The sequence below is a fragment of the Ceratotherium simum genome, chromosome 9 (genome assembly GCF_057802395.1).
Source record: "Ceratotherium simum simum isolate JZ-2026a chromosome 9, ASM5780239v1, whole genome shotgun sequence".
Lineage (NCBI taxonomy): Eukaryota > Metazoa > Chordata > Mammalia > Perissodactyla > Rhinocerotidae > Ceratotherium > Ceratotherium simum.
Window position 1 is genome coordinate 14,380,978 of NC_141908.1, and position 13,885 is coordinate 14,394,862.

The 13,885-nt window shown below is 33.2% G+C and overlaps 1 protein-coding gene across 5 annotated transcripts in view; it reads right to left on the minus strand.

Annotated features, from left to right (window-relative positions):
* Positions 1-13,885, minus strand: part of DPP10 (dipeptidyl peptidase like 10) — an 830,517-nt gene that overhangs the window by 31,598 nt on the left and 785,034 nt on the right. For all 5 annotated transcript variants that reach the window (XM_087435067.1, XM_087435066.1, XM_087435064.1 and 2 more), the window contains 4 exons: positions 13,702-13,823; positions 12,310-12,357; positions 3,677-3,775; positions 3,501-3,570 (listed from right to left, as the gene is read on the minus strand). In XM_087435067.1, the coding sequence (XP_087291193.1) occupies positions 3,501-3,570; positions 3,677-3,775; positions 12,310-12,357; positions 13,702-13,823 (339 nt within the window). The remainder of the gene's footprint in view (positions 1-3,500; positions 3,571-3,676; positions 3,776-12,309; positions 12,358-13,701; positions 13,824-13,885) is intronic.

The following is a 13,885-nucleotide window of genomic DNA, read 5'->3' on the forward strand; positions in this document are numbered from 1 at the left end:
GGAGAATAGGATGAGTAGGAAAGGATAAGGGGGTCATGATCCCATAGAGACCACTGTAACTCGAGGCCACTGAGGTACAATTGTAGTTGCAATGCTCCTCAGATTTTCTATTACAGTAAAATATTCTGTCACCACTGATTCACTTGTACTTTCGATATCTTGGAATTAGGTTTGGGTTTCAGAAAATGTGGCCACAGAGAGGTCCTCAGAGGCCCATTTCTTCTGAGGTTTCCTAATGAAAGTTTAGCAGAAAGGGGATTCCAAATTGCCAGAGGCTGCTTTCTTCAAGGACCGTCTTCCTTCCAGCTGCTCAGGTATTTGCTGCAGCCTGCCTCCAGCTCCTGACTTCATCACAGAATTTCCTGGACGTAAACCCATCTGCGTAGGTGAAGAAACGACTCCCAGTCTGTCAGGTACTAGATACACTGCACAGAATAGCAATAAAGTAGTGATGCCAAAATCACCAAATCATCTCTTAGCCTCATTTAAATAATAGTCACTTTATTTATTATTCCTCACTGTCTAATTGCTGATTTAGGGAAAAAAAATTCAATTACCATTATTTTCTTTTTTACAGTGGGGAGTCTACTTGTCGCTGAAAACAAGGTTTAATCTTAAGAAAAAAAATATGCCTTAACATTATAAGTAATGTAAAAAAACACTTAAAAACACTTTATCCTTAAACCATTCTGAGCCATATAGGTTTCCAAGCATAAATATTTCAGGAATGATCATGCAGCTTAAAGCAATAGATCATTTTACAAATATAAAATCAAAAAAGAAAAAAATCCTCAGTTTGGTTTTGTAAAGGATACTCTGCAGAACTTCTGAATACTTATCTCTGAAAACCAAGGAGTTTGGATAAAGTAAATTAATACTTAGTATAGTCAGCATACCAAAACTAATGAAAACTAACATATTAATACTCATTTTCCTTCAAGTACCAAAGTAAATTCTATGGACCTGACTACATTATTTTATCTGCTTTCATAATGAGTGCCTATTAAATAACTTTATGGATGTTAAATTACATATTACATATATATACTGACAATTTTAAATATTACTTTAATTAATATTTAAATATTAATTTTAAAAATACTACTACTAATAATAATAACTATGATTATGGTTACAATTTATTAAACACTAAGTGCAAATGTTTATGCTCTATCAAGCACTATGCTGACATGTTTATATAAATTATCCCATGATATTATTTCCAATTTATTTACAAGGAAACTGAAGTTTAGAAAAACTAAACAACATATTAGTAAACCTTGGAGCTGAGATTTGAAGCCGGGCCTACCTGACTCCTAAGCCAGTACGTTTACTCTACTATCCTGCCTCTAAAAGACCTGATTATCCCTTTCTAACAAGGGAAAATGAGTCTTGTGCCAGTTCTTACATTCCTCTTATGAACTAAAAATTAGCCAGACCAAAACACAAATCTGATGCCAAGATAAGCCAGTTGGCTTCTCTGACTCAAGCCTACAGACAGAATCTGTAACTCTTCTCTACTTTTTCCCCCAAAGTGTGACACTCCTCTGGAGCCAGTGGGTATGCAAGTGAGAATTACTGTCTACACATCCATCTGTGTAAGTAGTGAGTAGTGCTTCAAGGAAAGATGCCTAATAAGGTTCCTCTCCCTGAGAAACTTATTTTTCAGTGAATAAAAAGAACAATCAATCCCTTTTCCCAAAGGGAGATATGACTGAGACAGAAAATGACACTGAAGTTTTTTTTTCCTCTTTTGTCTCATTTTAGCACCTTAAATATTTTCCTGATTAAATCACACATATAGCTCAAAAAGGAATTGAAGAAAACTAGGTGAAAGAGAAGAGACAAAACCAGGAGTTAAGAAAGAGCAAATAAGAACTGCCTCAGGAAGACACCAAGAACTTTCTGTCTATTAGGGACAAAGGAGAAAGGTCTGGGCATGAGAAACTAAGTGAGGTCAAGGCATTGGAGTTAGGAATAAACACTGGAGTGAGGAAAAATATTAAGTATTATATTTTCTGTATTATTTGGCTTGTTAAAATAAAGTGACAAATTGCTTCTATATATTAAAATATCTAAATAAAATTAATGCAATATATATAAAAAATAATGAACTATAATCACAAAATTGTAAAGTGCTGGGCACTTGAGATGTTGTATTTCATTTATCCTAAAAAGTAACCTTAAAATCTAGGCTGTGTTTGTAATGCTCATTTTATATTTGAGGACACTTAGCCTTACAAGAGGTTAAGTACCTTGCTAAAGGACACACAGCTAGCAAATGACAAAACTGGAATTTGAAGCCAGGCAGTTTGATTCCACGGACTAAATACTTATCCTCCACATTCAGTAGTCACAACAAGTAACGTTATTTTAATTTCTACTGTTCCTGCTAAGGCTCAGTAATAAGTCTAGACAATTCAAAGCACTGTCATAGCAATATGCTAGCTGGGTTCTTAATAAGAAAAATAACTAATAACTCTCAGGAGTACAATGTTACACCAATATCCAGTTAGTTAACCACTAGATGGTAGGGGCCTCTGTGCCCAATACTATGTAGTCACAATATAGTTTCACAGAAAGTATGAGTGAATCCAATTCCAAGTTGGAAAAATCTGACAGTCAGGTTTTCTGAGCATGGGAGCTACTTCCTGCTAGACGTGAATCCAGGAAGGAAAATTGATAGGAGTGATATACATATAACCAATTGTTTCAGCAATGGAGATAAATGTTTCCTCAAGTTGCATAAACAACTGAAAAAGAGCATAGAGCTTACATGTGACAACACAGATGTACCTAAAGACATTATGCTAAGTGAAATAAACCAGTCACAAGAGGACAAACACTGCATGATTTCACTTATATGAGACATCTACAATAGTTGAACTCATAGAAGCAGAGAGTAGAATGGTGGTTGCCAGAGGCTGGGAGGAGTGGGGAATGAGGAGTTGCTATTCAGTAGGTATGAAGTTTCAGTCATGCAAGATGAATTAGTTCTAGAGATCTGCTGTACAACACTGTACCTATAGTTAATGATACAGTATTGTGTGCTTAAAATTTATTAAGAGGATAGATCTCATGTTAAGTGTTCTTAACACAATAAAAAATTGCTTTTATAAACCTAGCATAACTTTGATATGACAAATATATCCCCCAAAAAGAAAATTATAAACCAATACCATTTATGGGGGGAAAAAAAAGGGCATAGGGCTTGAGTAATTGCTAAGCAGACATCCATAAACCAAACTATATGTGTCACTATTCCCAGTAGTAACACTGAGTTCTGTTTGGGATACAACAAGTACAAAAAATTACACATCCCTCAGTATTATTTAGTGGTGGTATCCTTGAGGAACTCATAAAACAGACAGTTGCCCGGGTTAACTACACACAATGAACTTCTTCTGTTGTGTTTTTAATCAGAATGTTGTCATGTGAGGCATAAGAAAAATTATGAAATCTTTAGATTCCTTTATTTCAAAAACAAATAAAATACTTACATTAATAACAGAAGAGCATACTGGTTTCGGTCCGTAAAATCTTTGGGAAAGGACAACTGTAAAGGAAGTTCTTTTAAAGAAAGAGCAAAATATTAAAGATGGAAAGTCATTTACATGTAAAAATATAAGATGAGAGAAAGTTGTTCTTAAATAACGTAGCATGCACAGAACTTTACCATAGTCGTCAATATGAAGCATTTTAATTTCTGACTTTGCTATCTTCTTCTTCAGGATAGCTTCCTTCAGCATAGAATTGTTTTCCAATATAAAATATTCTATAAATCAAAAAGAGTAGTGTAAATGACTAACTGCTATGTGTTGATCAAGAATCAATGCAACACAACAAATAATTATCCAGCTGCTACCATTTGGCGGGCACTGTGCTGGGCACTGATGAAACTCTCATAATTTCTCTCCTGAATTACTACAGCAGTTTTCTAACTGGGCTTCCTTATCCCAGTGACATTTTCTCCAGTTGCCCCTATACTGGGAATTAGCATTTACACTTTCAAGATGAAATCTGATCATGTTCCTACTCTGCTTAAGAATATGTAGCATCCGATGAGATGAAATTCACAATGCCTGGATTCCAATAAGAAATTACCAGGCAAGCAAAAAATCAGGAAAATATCACTCATGCTGAGCACAAATTTAATCAATAGAAATAACCCAGAAATGACACAGGTGTTATAATGGATAGATAATGACATTAAAATACAGATTATTATATTATATCCCATAAGTTCATTAAGGTAAAAAAAAAAAAAAGCATGAGTGCATTAAGAAGAAATATGAAAGAAATTTAAAAAAAAGACCAGTTAAAATTCTAAAAATAAAAACTTCAAAATCTGAGATACATTAACACTTTAAGGTTTAAGATGAAAAAATACTGGGGGAGATTTATAGCATATTAGATACTGCAGAAGAAAAGATGAATGAATTTGACAATATAGCAATAGATAAGATAAAAAATGAAACAAACACACAAAAAAGAGAAAGAATTGACAAAACATGAAGGCAGCAACAGTACCTTGCTGGAATTTTGATTGATATATTAAATCAATAGATTTATTGGGGAGATTTCACATACTAAAAATAGTGAGCCTTCTAATTCATAAATATGTATGGGTGCATATATATCCATTTGACTCTTTAATCTCTCCCAGGAATGTTTGCTTTTATTAGGGGATTTATACATTTTTATTAGATTTATTATTGGATATTGTATGATTTCTATGTTATTTTAAATATCATTTTGAACTACTTTCAAATTTTTCATTGCATTGTAGTTTACAAAACAGTTGATTTTTGTATATGGACCTACACCTGTAATGGGCGATAAATTCACTCATTATTTCTAATAGTTTTGTGAGTGTGTATGGATTCCATATTTTTGTTTGTTTGTTTTCTGTTTTATTTACAAGTATGTCCTCTTCTAATAAAGACAGTTTTTCTACTTTTATATTTCTTTTTCTTGCCTCATTTCACTGGCTATGTCCTCTAATATAATATTGTCTAGAGGGGGTGAAAGAAGACATTCTTTACTTTTTCCCAATCTTGAGGGAAAAGCACTCAGTCTTTCAATATTAAGTATGATGTCAGTTGTAGTATTTTCACACCTACCATTCATTAAGTTAAGGAATTTCCCTTCTATTCTTGCTGAGTTATGATTATTAATTTATTATAATTATTGTTCAAATTTATCAAATGCTTTTTTCTGAATCCTTTGAGTTGACAGTATAATGTAGTGAATTACATTGATAGTTGAATATTGTAGCAATCATGGATTTCTCAGGGAAACACCGCATAGTCATAATACACTATCCTTTTATAAATTGTTAAATTTTACTTGCTAGTATTTAGTTAAGGAATTTTGCATCTATATTCATTAAAATATGGAATTTTTTTTGTCCTTGTAATGTCTGTGTTGGATTTGGAATCTAGTTAATGCTGGCTTTATATATTCTGAGAGTTTATGTAAACTTGGTATTAATACATTAAATATTGCACAGAATGCACCAGTGAAGCTAACTGAAGCTGGAGTTTTCTCTGTGGGAAGAACGTTTATTGTGAATTAAAATTTTTAGTAGATAATGGGATATTTATATATTGTATTTCTTCCTGTTTGAATGTTTAGCAATTTATGTCTTTTAAGGAATTTACTGATTTTATCTAAATGTCAAATTTACTGCCCTAAAATTACTTATAATATTCCATTCCATTGCATCATTGATCAATGTTACATTACATCAAATGTTACATCTGATTAAACATTTGATCAACTGTTACATGACATCAATGTTCATTGATGAACATTACATCATTCTAATGCCTGTAGAATCTGTTATTAACATCATTTATTTCATTAATGAAAATGGTAACGATAGTGTACTTTTTCTTTTATGACTTTATCTAGAATTTTGTCAATTTTATTTATCTTTTCAAAGAAAAATCTTTTGATTTTTATATATTTTCTCTATTGCTAGTCCATTTTCTATATCATTCCCACTTTTTAAAAATTTGATTTAATTAATTAATTTATTTTTTCTCACCCTAAGCTAACATCTGCTGCCAATCCTCCTCGTTTTGTATGTGAGCCCACCACCACAACATTGTCAATGACAGAAGAGTTGTGTAGGTCGGTGCCTGGGAATCGAACCTGGGCCACTGAAGCAGAGCATGCCACACTTAACCACTATGCCACCAAGGCTGGCCCCATTTCCACTCTCTCTATATTATTTCCTTCCTTCAATTTACTTTGTGCTAATTTGCTCTTCTTTTTCTAGCTTCTTAAGGTGAAAGCTTAGATTATTGATTTTAAAGTTTTCCTTTTTTACAAAGTAATAATTTAGAGCCATAAATTTCTTTCTAATCACAGTTAGGTATTCCCAAATTTGGATTAGTTGTGTTTTCATTTTCATTTGGTTCAAAATATTTTCTAACTATTTTTCTAATTTCTTCTTTGATCTATGTGCTACTTAGAAGTGCAAGTCTGAGGCAAAACATTCTTAGCTTCTTTTCCTCTTGATTCTTTATGTTAGCTTCACTTTTGAAGGATATTTTCTAAGTTTGTTCTAGGTTGAGGGTTTTGCTTTGTTTTCCATCAGTATTTTAAAGATTTTGCTCTATTGTCTTTTGGTTTGCATTCTTGGCTTTGTTACTATGTGAGTAATGTGTCGATGTAATGTGTCTTTTTATTTTTGATAATTTGTTTGTTTTTTTTTCCCCTTTATCACTGTTTTCCTATTGGGATTTATCCTGCTTGAGGTTTGTTGAGCTATTTTGTATTTTTCACCAGATTTGGATCTGGCCATTATTTTACTAAAGATTTTTTATGCCACCTCTTTCTGGCTCCAATTAAAATTATTATAGATATAGAGACTGGCATAAATTATCTTAAGCTCTGTTCATTTCTTTCATTCTTTTTCTCTCTGGGTCTGGAAGTTTCTATTGATAATGTTTCAAGTTCACTGATCTTTTCTTCTGCAGTGTCAAATTTGCTTTTAGTATTTTCCAGTAGTTTTAATTTTATTTTAAGTTCATGAAGTTCCTTTTAAAAAGATTATACTCTATTTTCTCCCTATATTCACTTTTTCTTGATTTTTTAAGTATATTTATAATCATTGATTTATTGTATTTGTCAGTGGTTTTCATCATCTTTGTCATTTCTGAGTTTGTCTCTATTCACTGGCTTTTTTCCTGGTTATGAGTCATATTTTCTGGCTTCTTCACATAATCAGTAATGTTTTATTGGATTCTGACCATTGTGATATTTACACTGTTGAGTTCTGGATTTTGTTCTGTTCTTTTAAAAATTGTTGGACTTTGTTCAGGCAGATGTTGAAGCTAATTGCAGGTCAGCTTCATGTTCATGAATTCAAAGCTTATCAAAATATCTTATTCAGTGTAGGATTGAGTGACCTTTGCTGTATGGCTAGTTTAGCTCTACTCCTAAGGCATGACTGTTCTGAGATCTCTCCTAAATGTTCCAGTATTCTACTTGGCTGGAACTTTATCATATCCCAGCACTGTGTGAGCTCTGGCTTTTCCCAGGCTCAAAAAGTGTCTCCCTACACGTGCTCAGCTAAGTATTTTCAGCAACTGATTCAAGACGATCCCTTGCAGCCCTATGCAGATTTCTGGGGTCCTTTTTCCATGTCTCTTCTTCCTCTTCAATATCTGTCCACTGTCCCAATATTCCAAAAGTTTCAATCTTTCTGAACTCAATTTCTATCTCCATTCTGACTCTGAGATACCATTATACTCTTTTTGAATTGTTCCTCATTGCACTAGAATTCAAAATGATTCCAGCGAGAAAACCCGAGCAATTACATCATTAATCTCACTTGTTTCCCTTCTTTAAGGGATCAGAGACCTATTCTGACTGTTGTCCCATGCTTGAAAATTGTCGTTTCATATATTTTGTCTAGTTTTCCTTTTTTTCTTTTCTCTTTCTTTCTTTCTTTTTGGCAAGAGGCCATGTCCACTTCCAGTTACTCCATGACCAGAATAAGATTTTTTTTTTTAAATTGTCAATGGTTTATCATTGATACTTTATTGTTAAATCCAAACTCCTTAGAATGAAACATAAGACTTTTATGATCTGCCTCTAGCCTGCCCCTATAACCTATATCTTTTTACCTTATTTTTAAAATGTTTTATTCCAGCCATGTTGAACAACTTTTATCTTGCCAGTATAAAGATTTTCATTCTTTCTTATGTTTGTACATTCACACTCCTTCTTCCTGAAATGTCTTTCCATTGATTTCCTCTTTTTCGAACTGTGTCTACTTCTACCAAAGAAATTATCATATTCTATTATAATCATTCAATTTTCTGTTTCCTGCATTGGACTATGAATTCTATGTGTGATTTCAGGCACACCAATCCACCTCTCTTGTAAATAAATGTTATCCTCTATAATATAAATTTGGAAAATTAGATGTTCTCAGAGATTATTTTTATACCCAAAATGTAATAAATTTTAGGTTACTTAAATAGTAGTATATTTACTATAAATAAAAAAGTGTTAAGACATGATTTTAAGTGTGGAATTGAGGAGGAAAAGAAGAAAAAGAGAACAGAATATTGGGAAGAAGGACAAAAGGGAGAAATAAGAACGTAGAAGAGAAACATAAAGAGGGGTGAGAAGAAAGAGATGGACTGGAGAGAAAGGAAAAAGGAAGGAAAGAGAGATGAAAAAATAATTAAAGTAAAAGAAAAGAAACATCATATAAGCAAAAGATGAAAATATAAGAAGAGGAAAAGGAATGATGATAACATGAGATCAAGGACTTTAGAAATATTAACTAAGTAAAATTTTACATATTTGTACTGTCTCAAGTCACTGAACATTTTAATGATGGGTTTCTTTTTCATTATAAAAGTAATATATGTTCTTTGTAGAGCATTAGGAAAATACTAAAGAAGAAAGAACAAAAAAAATCACCCGAAGGCAGCCAGGCAAATGTAAGAATTTTAATTTTTGCGAGTATTGTCTCCTTGAATTTTTATATGCATTTTCAAATAGTTTTGTTCAAATGACATAAACATTTGGACTCCTTAATCACTTAGAAATATAGCTTAAACATTTTTGAGTAATTGGCTTTTGTAAACATTTTTATTTTTAATCCTAGCGAGAAACTGATGGAAATTTTATTAGAATAATTTGATGCAATTTTAATAAAGGACTATTTACAAATATATGGACAATTGGTAGGGGAATGATAAGCGATAGTACAGGATCCCTTGGCTGGTGACAGTGGCTAGGCCTGCAGGTCAAGGGGAGAGAGCAGTTACTTGAAGATGGTTGTGTGAGAGCTCCACAGCGACATCCAGCCAAGAGTCACAGCGAACTGGGGTAACTTCACAGGGACGGGGCTGGAGGAATAGATACTCCCAAATCACTTTTCTCCCTCTCTTCAGTCACCTACGGGATTCACTCTAGGTGACTCCAATTGGCAGCCAAATGGCGACAGAACCTAAGTCATCTATATAATCTACTTCTGGAGCAGAGCCATGGGAGAAAAAAACTGAGAGTTCAAAGTGGTTCTGGAAGGACAAATGGAAGACATTCAGTGCATAATTAATACCATTAAAGTGTATTTACAAATTCCCCTCTTTTGTTATTCATATTATATTTTTTCACTATTATCAATAGCGCTGTTATGATTTTCTCTATTTAAAATTATTTCCTCAGTATAAACCATTAAAAGAAAAAATACTCGGTAAAGAGATATAAAAGATTTAAGGCTTATGACTGAGTTGTTTTTTCCAAAAGATTTGCTATAATTTATATTTCTACCAGCAAGTTATGGGAGCCTCATTATATCCTCATTAGCCATGTAAATTTTTTAATGTTATTAATCTGTTAAGAAGAATTACATGGCAGTGTTTTACTCTCCATTTCTTTGATAACCAGTGACTTTAAAGGTTTTCCATGTTAAATAATTTCATTTTTCTTTTTTCAATTTTCTTTTCATGCTCTATTCTACTTCATGTTGCCCCAAAATGAGTATGACTGATTCATTAGTATAACAAAGATTAATCCAAGGATCCATTAACCCAAAGATTTACTTACAATTGAATATAGATTTTATCTCAATAAATAATTGTCTTTTGAAAAGAAAATTAAGCACCTGACCACTGTTTACAGCCCTCTTTTGTTTTTTCTAAACCCTGAGATGATCAAAATTGGCTTAAAAATGTGAAAATCAAAAAGATTTTCCTTAGACAAAAATGTTTCCCGATTTGCCGCAGAAGTTAGAAAAGAACATTGTCTTATTGCAGTAGAATAAAATTAATTAAAATCAGATTGGAAATTTAAAAAAAAAATCATCATTTTGGCAGAATATGCAATATAACACAAATAATTGTTTATTGAGTACATCCCATGTTGCAAATATATCTCATCCTCACAAAAAATTCATTTGCTAATTTGCCTGCAAGGAAATCGATCCTATGAGATATTAACTTGTCTGAGATCCCACAAAAGGTATGTGATGGACTCATTTTATACACTGATTTTTCTATCTATGAAATTCAACCTTCTTTCTATTTTATCAAATATACTATCTTTATTATCATTATTGTTTCTGTGAGTGTTAATACTGAACAGATTTCCTTTGCTTACCATAACCTTTTTAAGGTTTATACTAATAAGTAGAAACTAAAAGCCATGCTAATCTATTTCCAACCACACAAAGCTTCATTGCAAATTTAGAAATTTTGTCTTTTTCTATACAAGGAAGGAAGTCTCCATATGGTGGTATTTTTAAAGATTTTATTTATTTATTTTTCCTCCAAAGCCCCAGTACATAGTTGTCTGTCATAGCTGCACATCCTTCTAGTTGCTGTATGTGGGACGCGGCCTCAGCATGGCTGGAGGAGTGGTGCCTCGGTGCGCACCCGGGATCCGAACCCGGGCCGCCGGCAGGGGAGCGCACGCACTTAACCGCTAAGCCACAGGGCCGGCCCATATGGTGGTATTTGAAGAGTATAAAAGGTCTTTTTCTGATCTCTAAAAATGACGTTTGTTATTCAACAGTACACTTTTATGCCAGCATCTCCTTTAAGTCAAGGCATCCTACCTAAACATAGGCATGTGATGCGAGAGACGAAAACACAATAGAATAAGGTGCCTTCATACAGTAGTGATTACAAACTCTATTCTGGAGTCAGATTGTTCCATTTGATTCCTGGCTCTGCCACCTGTTAGTATGACTCTCACCATGTTATTTAACCTCTCTGTGACTCAATTGCCTCATCTGTCAAAGAGGATAACAAAATTAACTATCTCAGGGCGTATTCTGAGGATTAAATGAGGTAATAAATGTCTCATTGATTAGATTATAGTATCCTATGTAAATCATTATAGCATGAGTATTGATTAAATAAGTTTTTAAAATTGAAAGAAGGAAAAAAACATGGAAGAAAGCAAGCAATCTGATTATTCTTTTTTAAAATTAGCTCAACCATGTATTTACTTATGCACTCTACTATAAATTCTTTTTTTTTAAATTTTATTTATTTATTTTTTCCCCCAAAGCCCCAGTAGATAGTTGTATGTCATAGCTGCACATCCTTCTAGTTGCTGTATGTGGGACGAGGCCTCAGCATGGCCGGAGAAGCGGTGCGTCAGTGCGCGCCCGGGATCCGAACCAGGGCCGCCAGCAGTGGAGCGTGTGCACCTAACCGCTAAGCAACGGGCCGGCCCTAGTATAAATTCTTAAACACGTTGATCAGATCTTACTAGCAACGTACACCCAGCCTCTGCTATATGCTTGATAAATTAAGTGCTCACTCAAGAGATGATAGACAGTTGAATAAATATATAAAAGAATAAATAAATACATAAAACTAGAAGCCCTAGATGTCTGGAACAAACACGATATAAAATACATAAATTAATATATTTTTCATAATTTTCCCACAAATTCATAAAATCTGTTGCTCTGGAGGAATAATCCATACAAGACCCAGAAAAGAGTGAACTAGAGCACTAAGGGGCCAATAGTCTGAAATGTACTTAAATGAACCTCATCAATCACTCTTCATTCAATTTAGATACTGTAGACATCCTATTTCAGGCATATGTGATTCAACTCCAGCGGTAACGTGGCTCAAACCACTTGTTTTACTGTGTCTTTTACATATACGAGGTCAAGTTGATGGTGCCTACACAGCTTTCCCCATGCTGGGCACTCTTTCTAAGAAGGTACTACAGAGTACAACACTCAGAATAAATAATATAATACCTAAGACGAATGCCAACCATGACTATTCTGCATTGTCTTGCTTGTGTACTTACTCGCTGGATTGTCCATGCTATGTAGGCTGACCACAGGGACCCCTGGACCTGGATTTTAAAAATATATATATAGAAATATTTTAAAGACATCTAAGTAATCATTACTGGAAAAGCTACATGACAAAGTTTTGTTTTATTTTTCCAAATGGAAGCATTTTACAGGTAAAACATAATGAAACAGAAACCAGATATCTAGATTTCATTCCTTTCATGCACATTTTATTCAGAAAAGTAAGAATATATGGGGAAAAATCTATTCAGAAAGATTACTGTTACAATCCCCCCTTCTCCAAAGTGCCCTATACTTCTGTATTTCTATAGTTTTAGTCAATCTTATGTGCCTTACTCTCTGTAGTCTTTTATAGAATAGTCACTGATGTTCAGTAAGCTGATTCACTACCTGGGACCTCTCATCTGCTCATCCAAGATCAAATTCTGTTTACCTCTCAGTCAAGAAAAAAAGAATGCATGCATATTAGAAATATTTCATCCATGAGATAAATAAGAATTGAGGGCTAAAGATATATTAACTTAAAATATACATATTAACTGGACTCTCCAGTTATTTCAAATATACTGGTTAATGCAGATGTAACCAAAGATGTTATCTTGAAACTTCATTTCTCGAAGGAACTCTATCTGGAGGTCGAATGGTTTTTCCCTGCTGTCAGCAAACAAATACTTCTCATTTTTGGTTACTTCATTTCAGATATCAAGAGAAAAAATAACTAAAAAGAGCAAGTGTTGGTCTATTCGTGGTGTCTTAAAATAAGAAAGTTTGAGGTAGTAGCACTTCAATCCATCACATTATATGAGGGCACATGAATCCCATTTCATCTCTGGGAATTACAATATCCTATTAAAGGGACAATGATTCTTATCAACATAACCTAGAGATCCCATACAACCATATAAGACCGCAGCATACTGCGGTCATACTGTTACCAGATAGAAAAAGTAATTGGGGTGAATGTAATTTCTCAGAATTGAAGAGGACTATACCCAGGGATTAAATTTCTGTAGATCCTAAATCTCTTAACAACCAAGCCATTACTTTAATAAGAGGATTATTGCTTATCCTAAAGACTAGGTAAATTAGTTTATTATTGTAGCATGACTTTGCTAATGTAAATATGTTTATTCACTTTTTTAAAAGGTCCATTTCACATAGCCCTTATTAATTGTGTACATGTTAACTTACTCCCAATTCTATTTCTAAATGAAGTATATGAACAAAATTTATATCTCAGTAAATCCATAATTTATAATTTTTTAACAAAGACATAAAATAAAGAGTATCAAATCATATAGCTAGAGAGTAATAGTTACTAATGATAGCAATAGGTTCTGATCAAATAAAATGAATAAATTTCATCAGAAATCATCTATTACCTTTGCAGAATAATATGAAATGTTGATTCATGGGACTAAAACTGGCACCAAAATATGTACATTGTTCTTTCATAAAATTACATGAAATGCATTGACGATTCAATAATCCTTCAGTAGAAGCACTGGGGAAAGAAAAAGTAAGTTAGAAATGTTACCATCCCAGATACCTGAAGATGTGGCATCT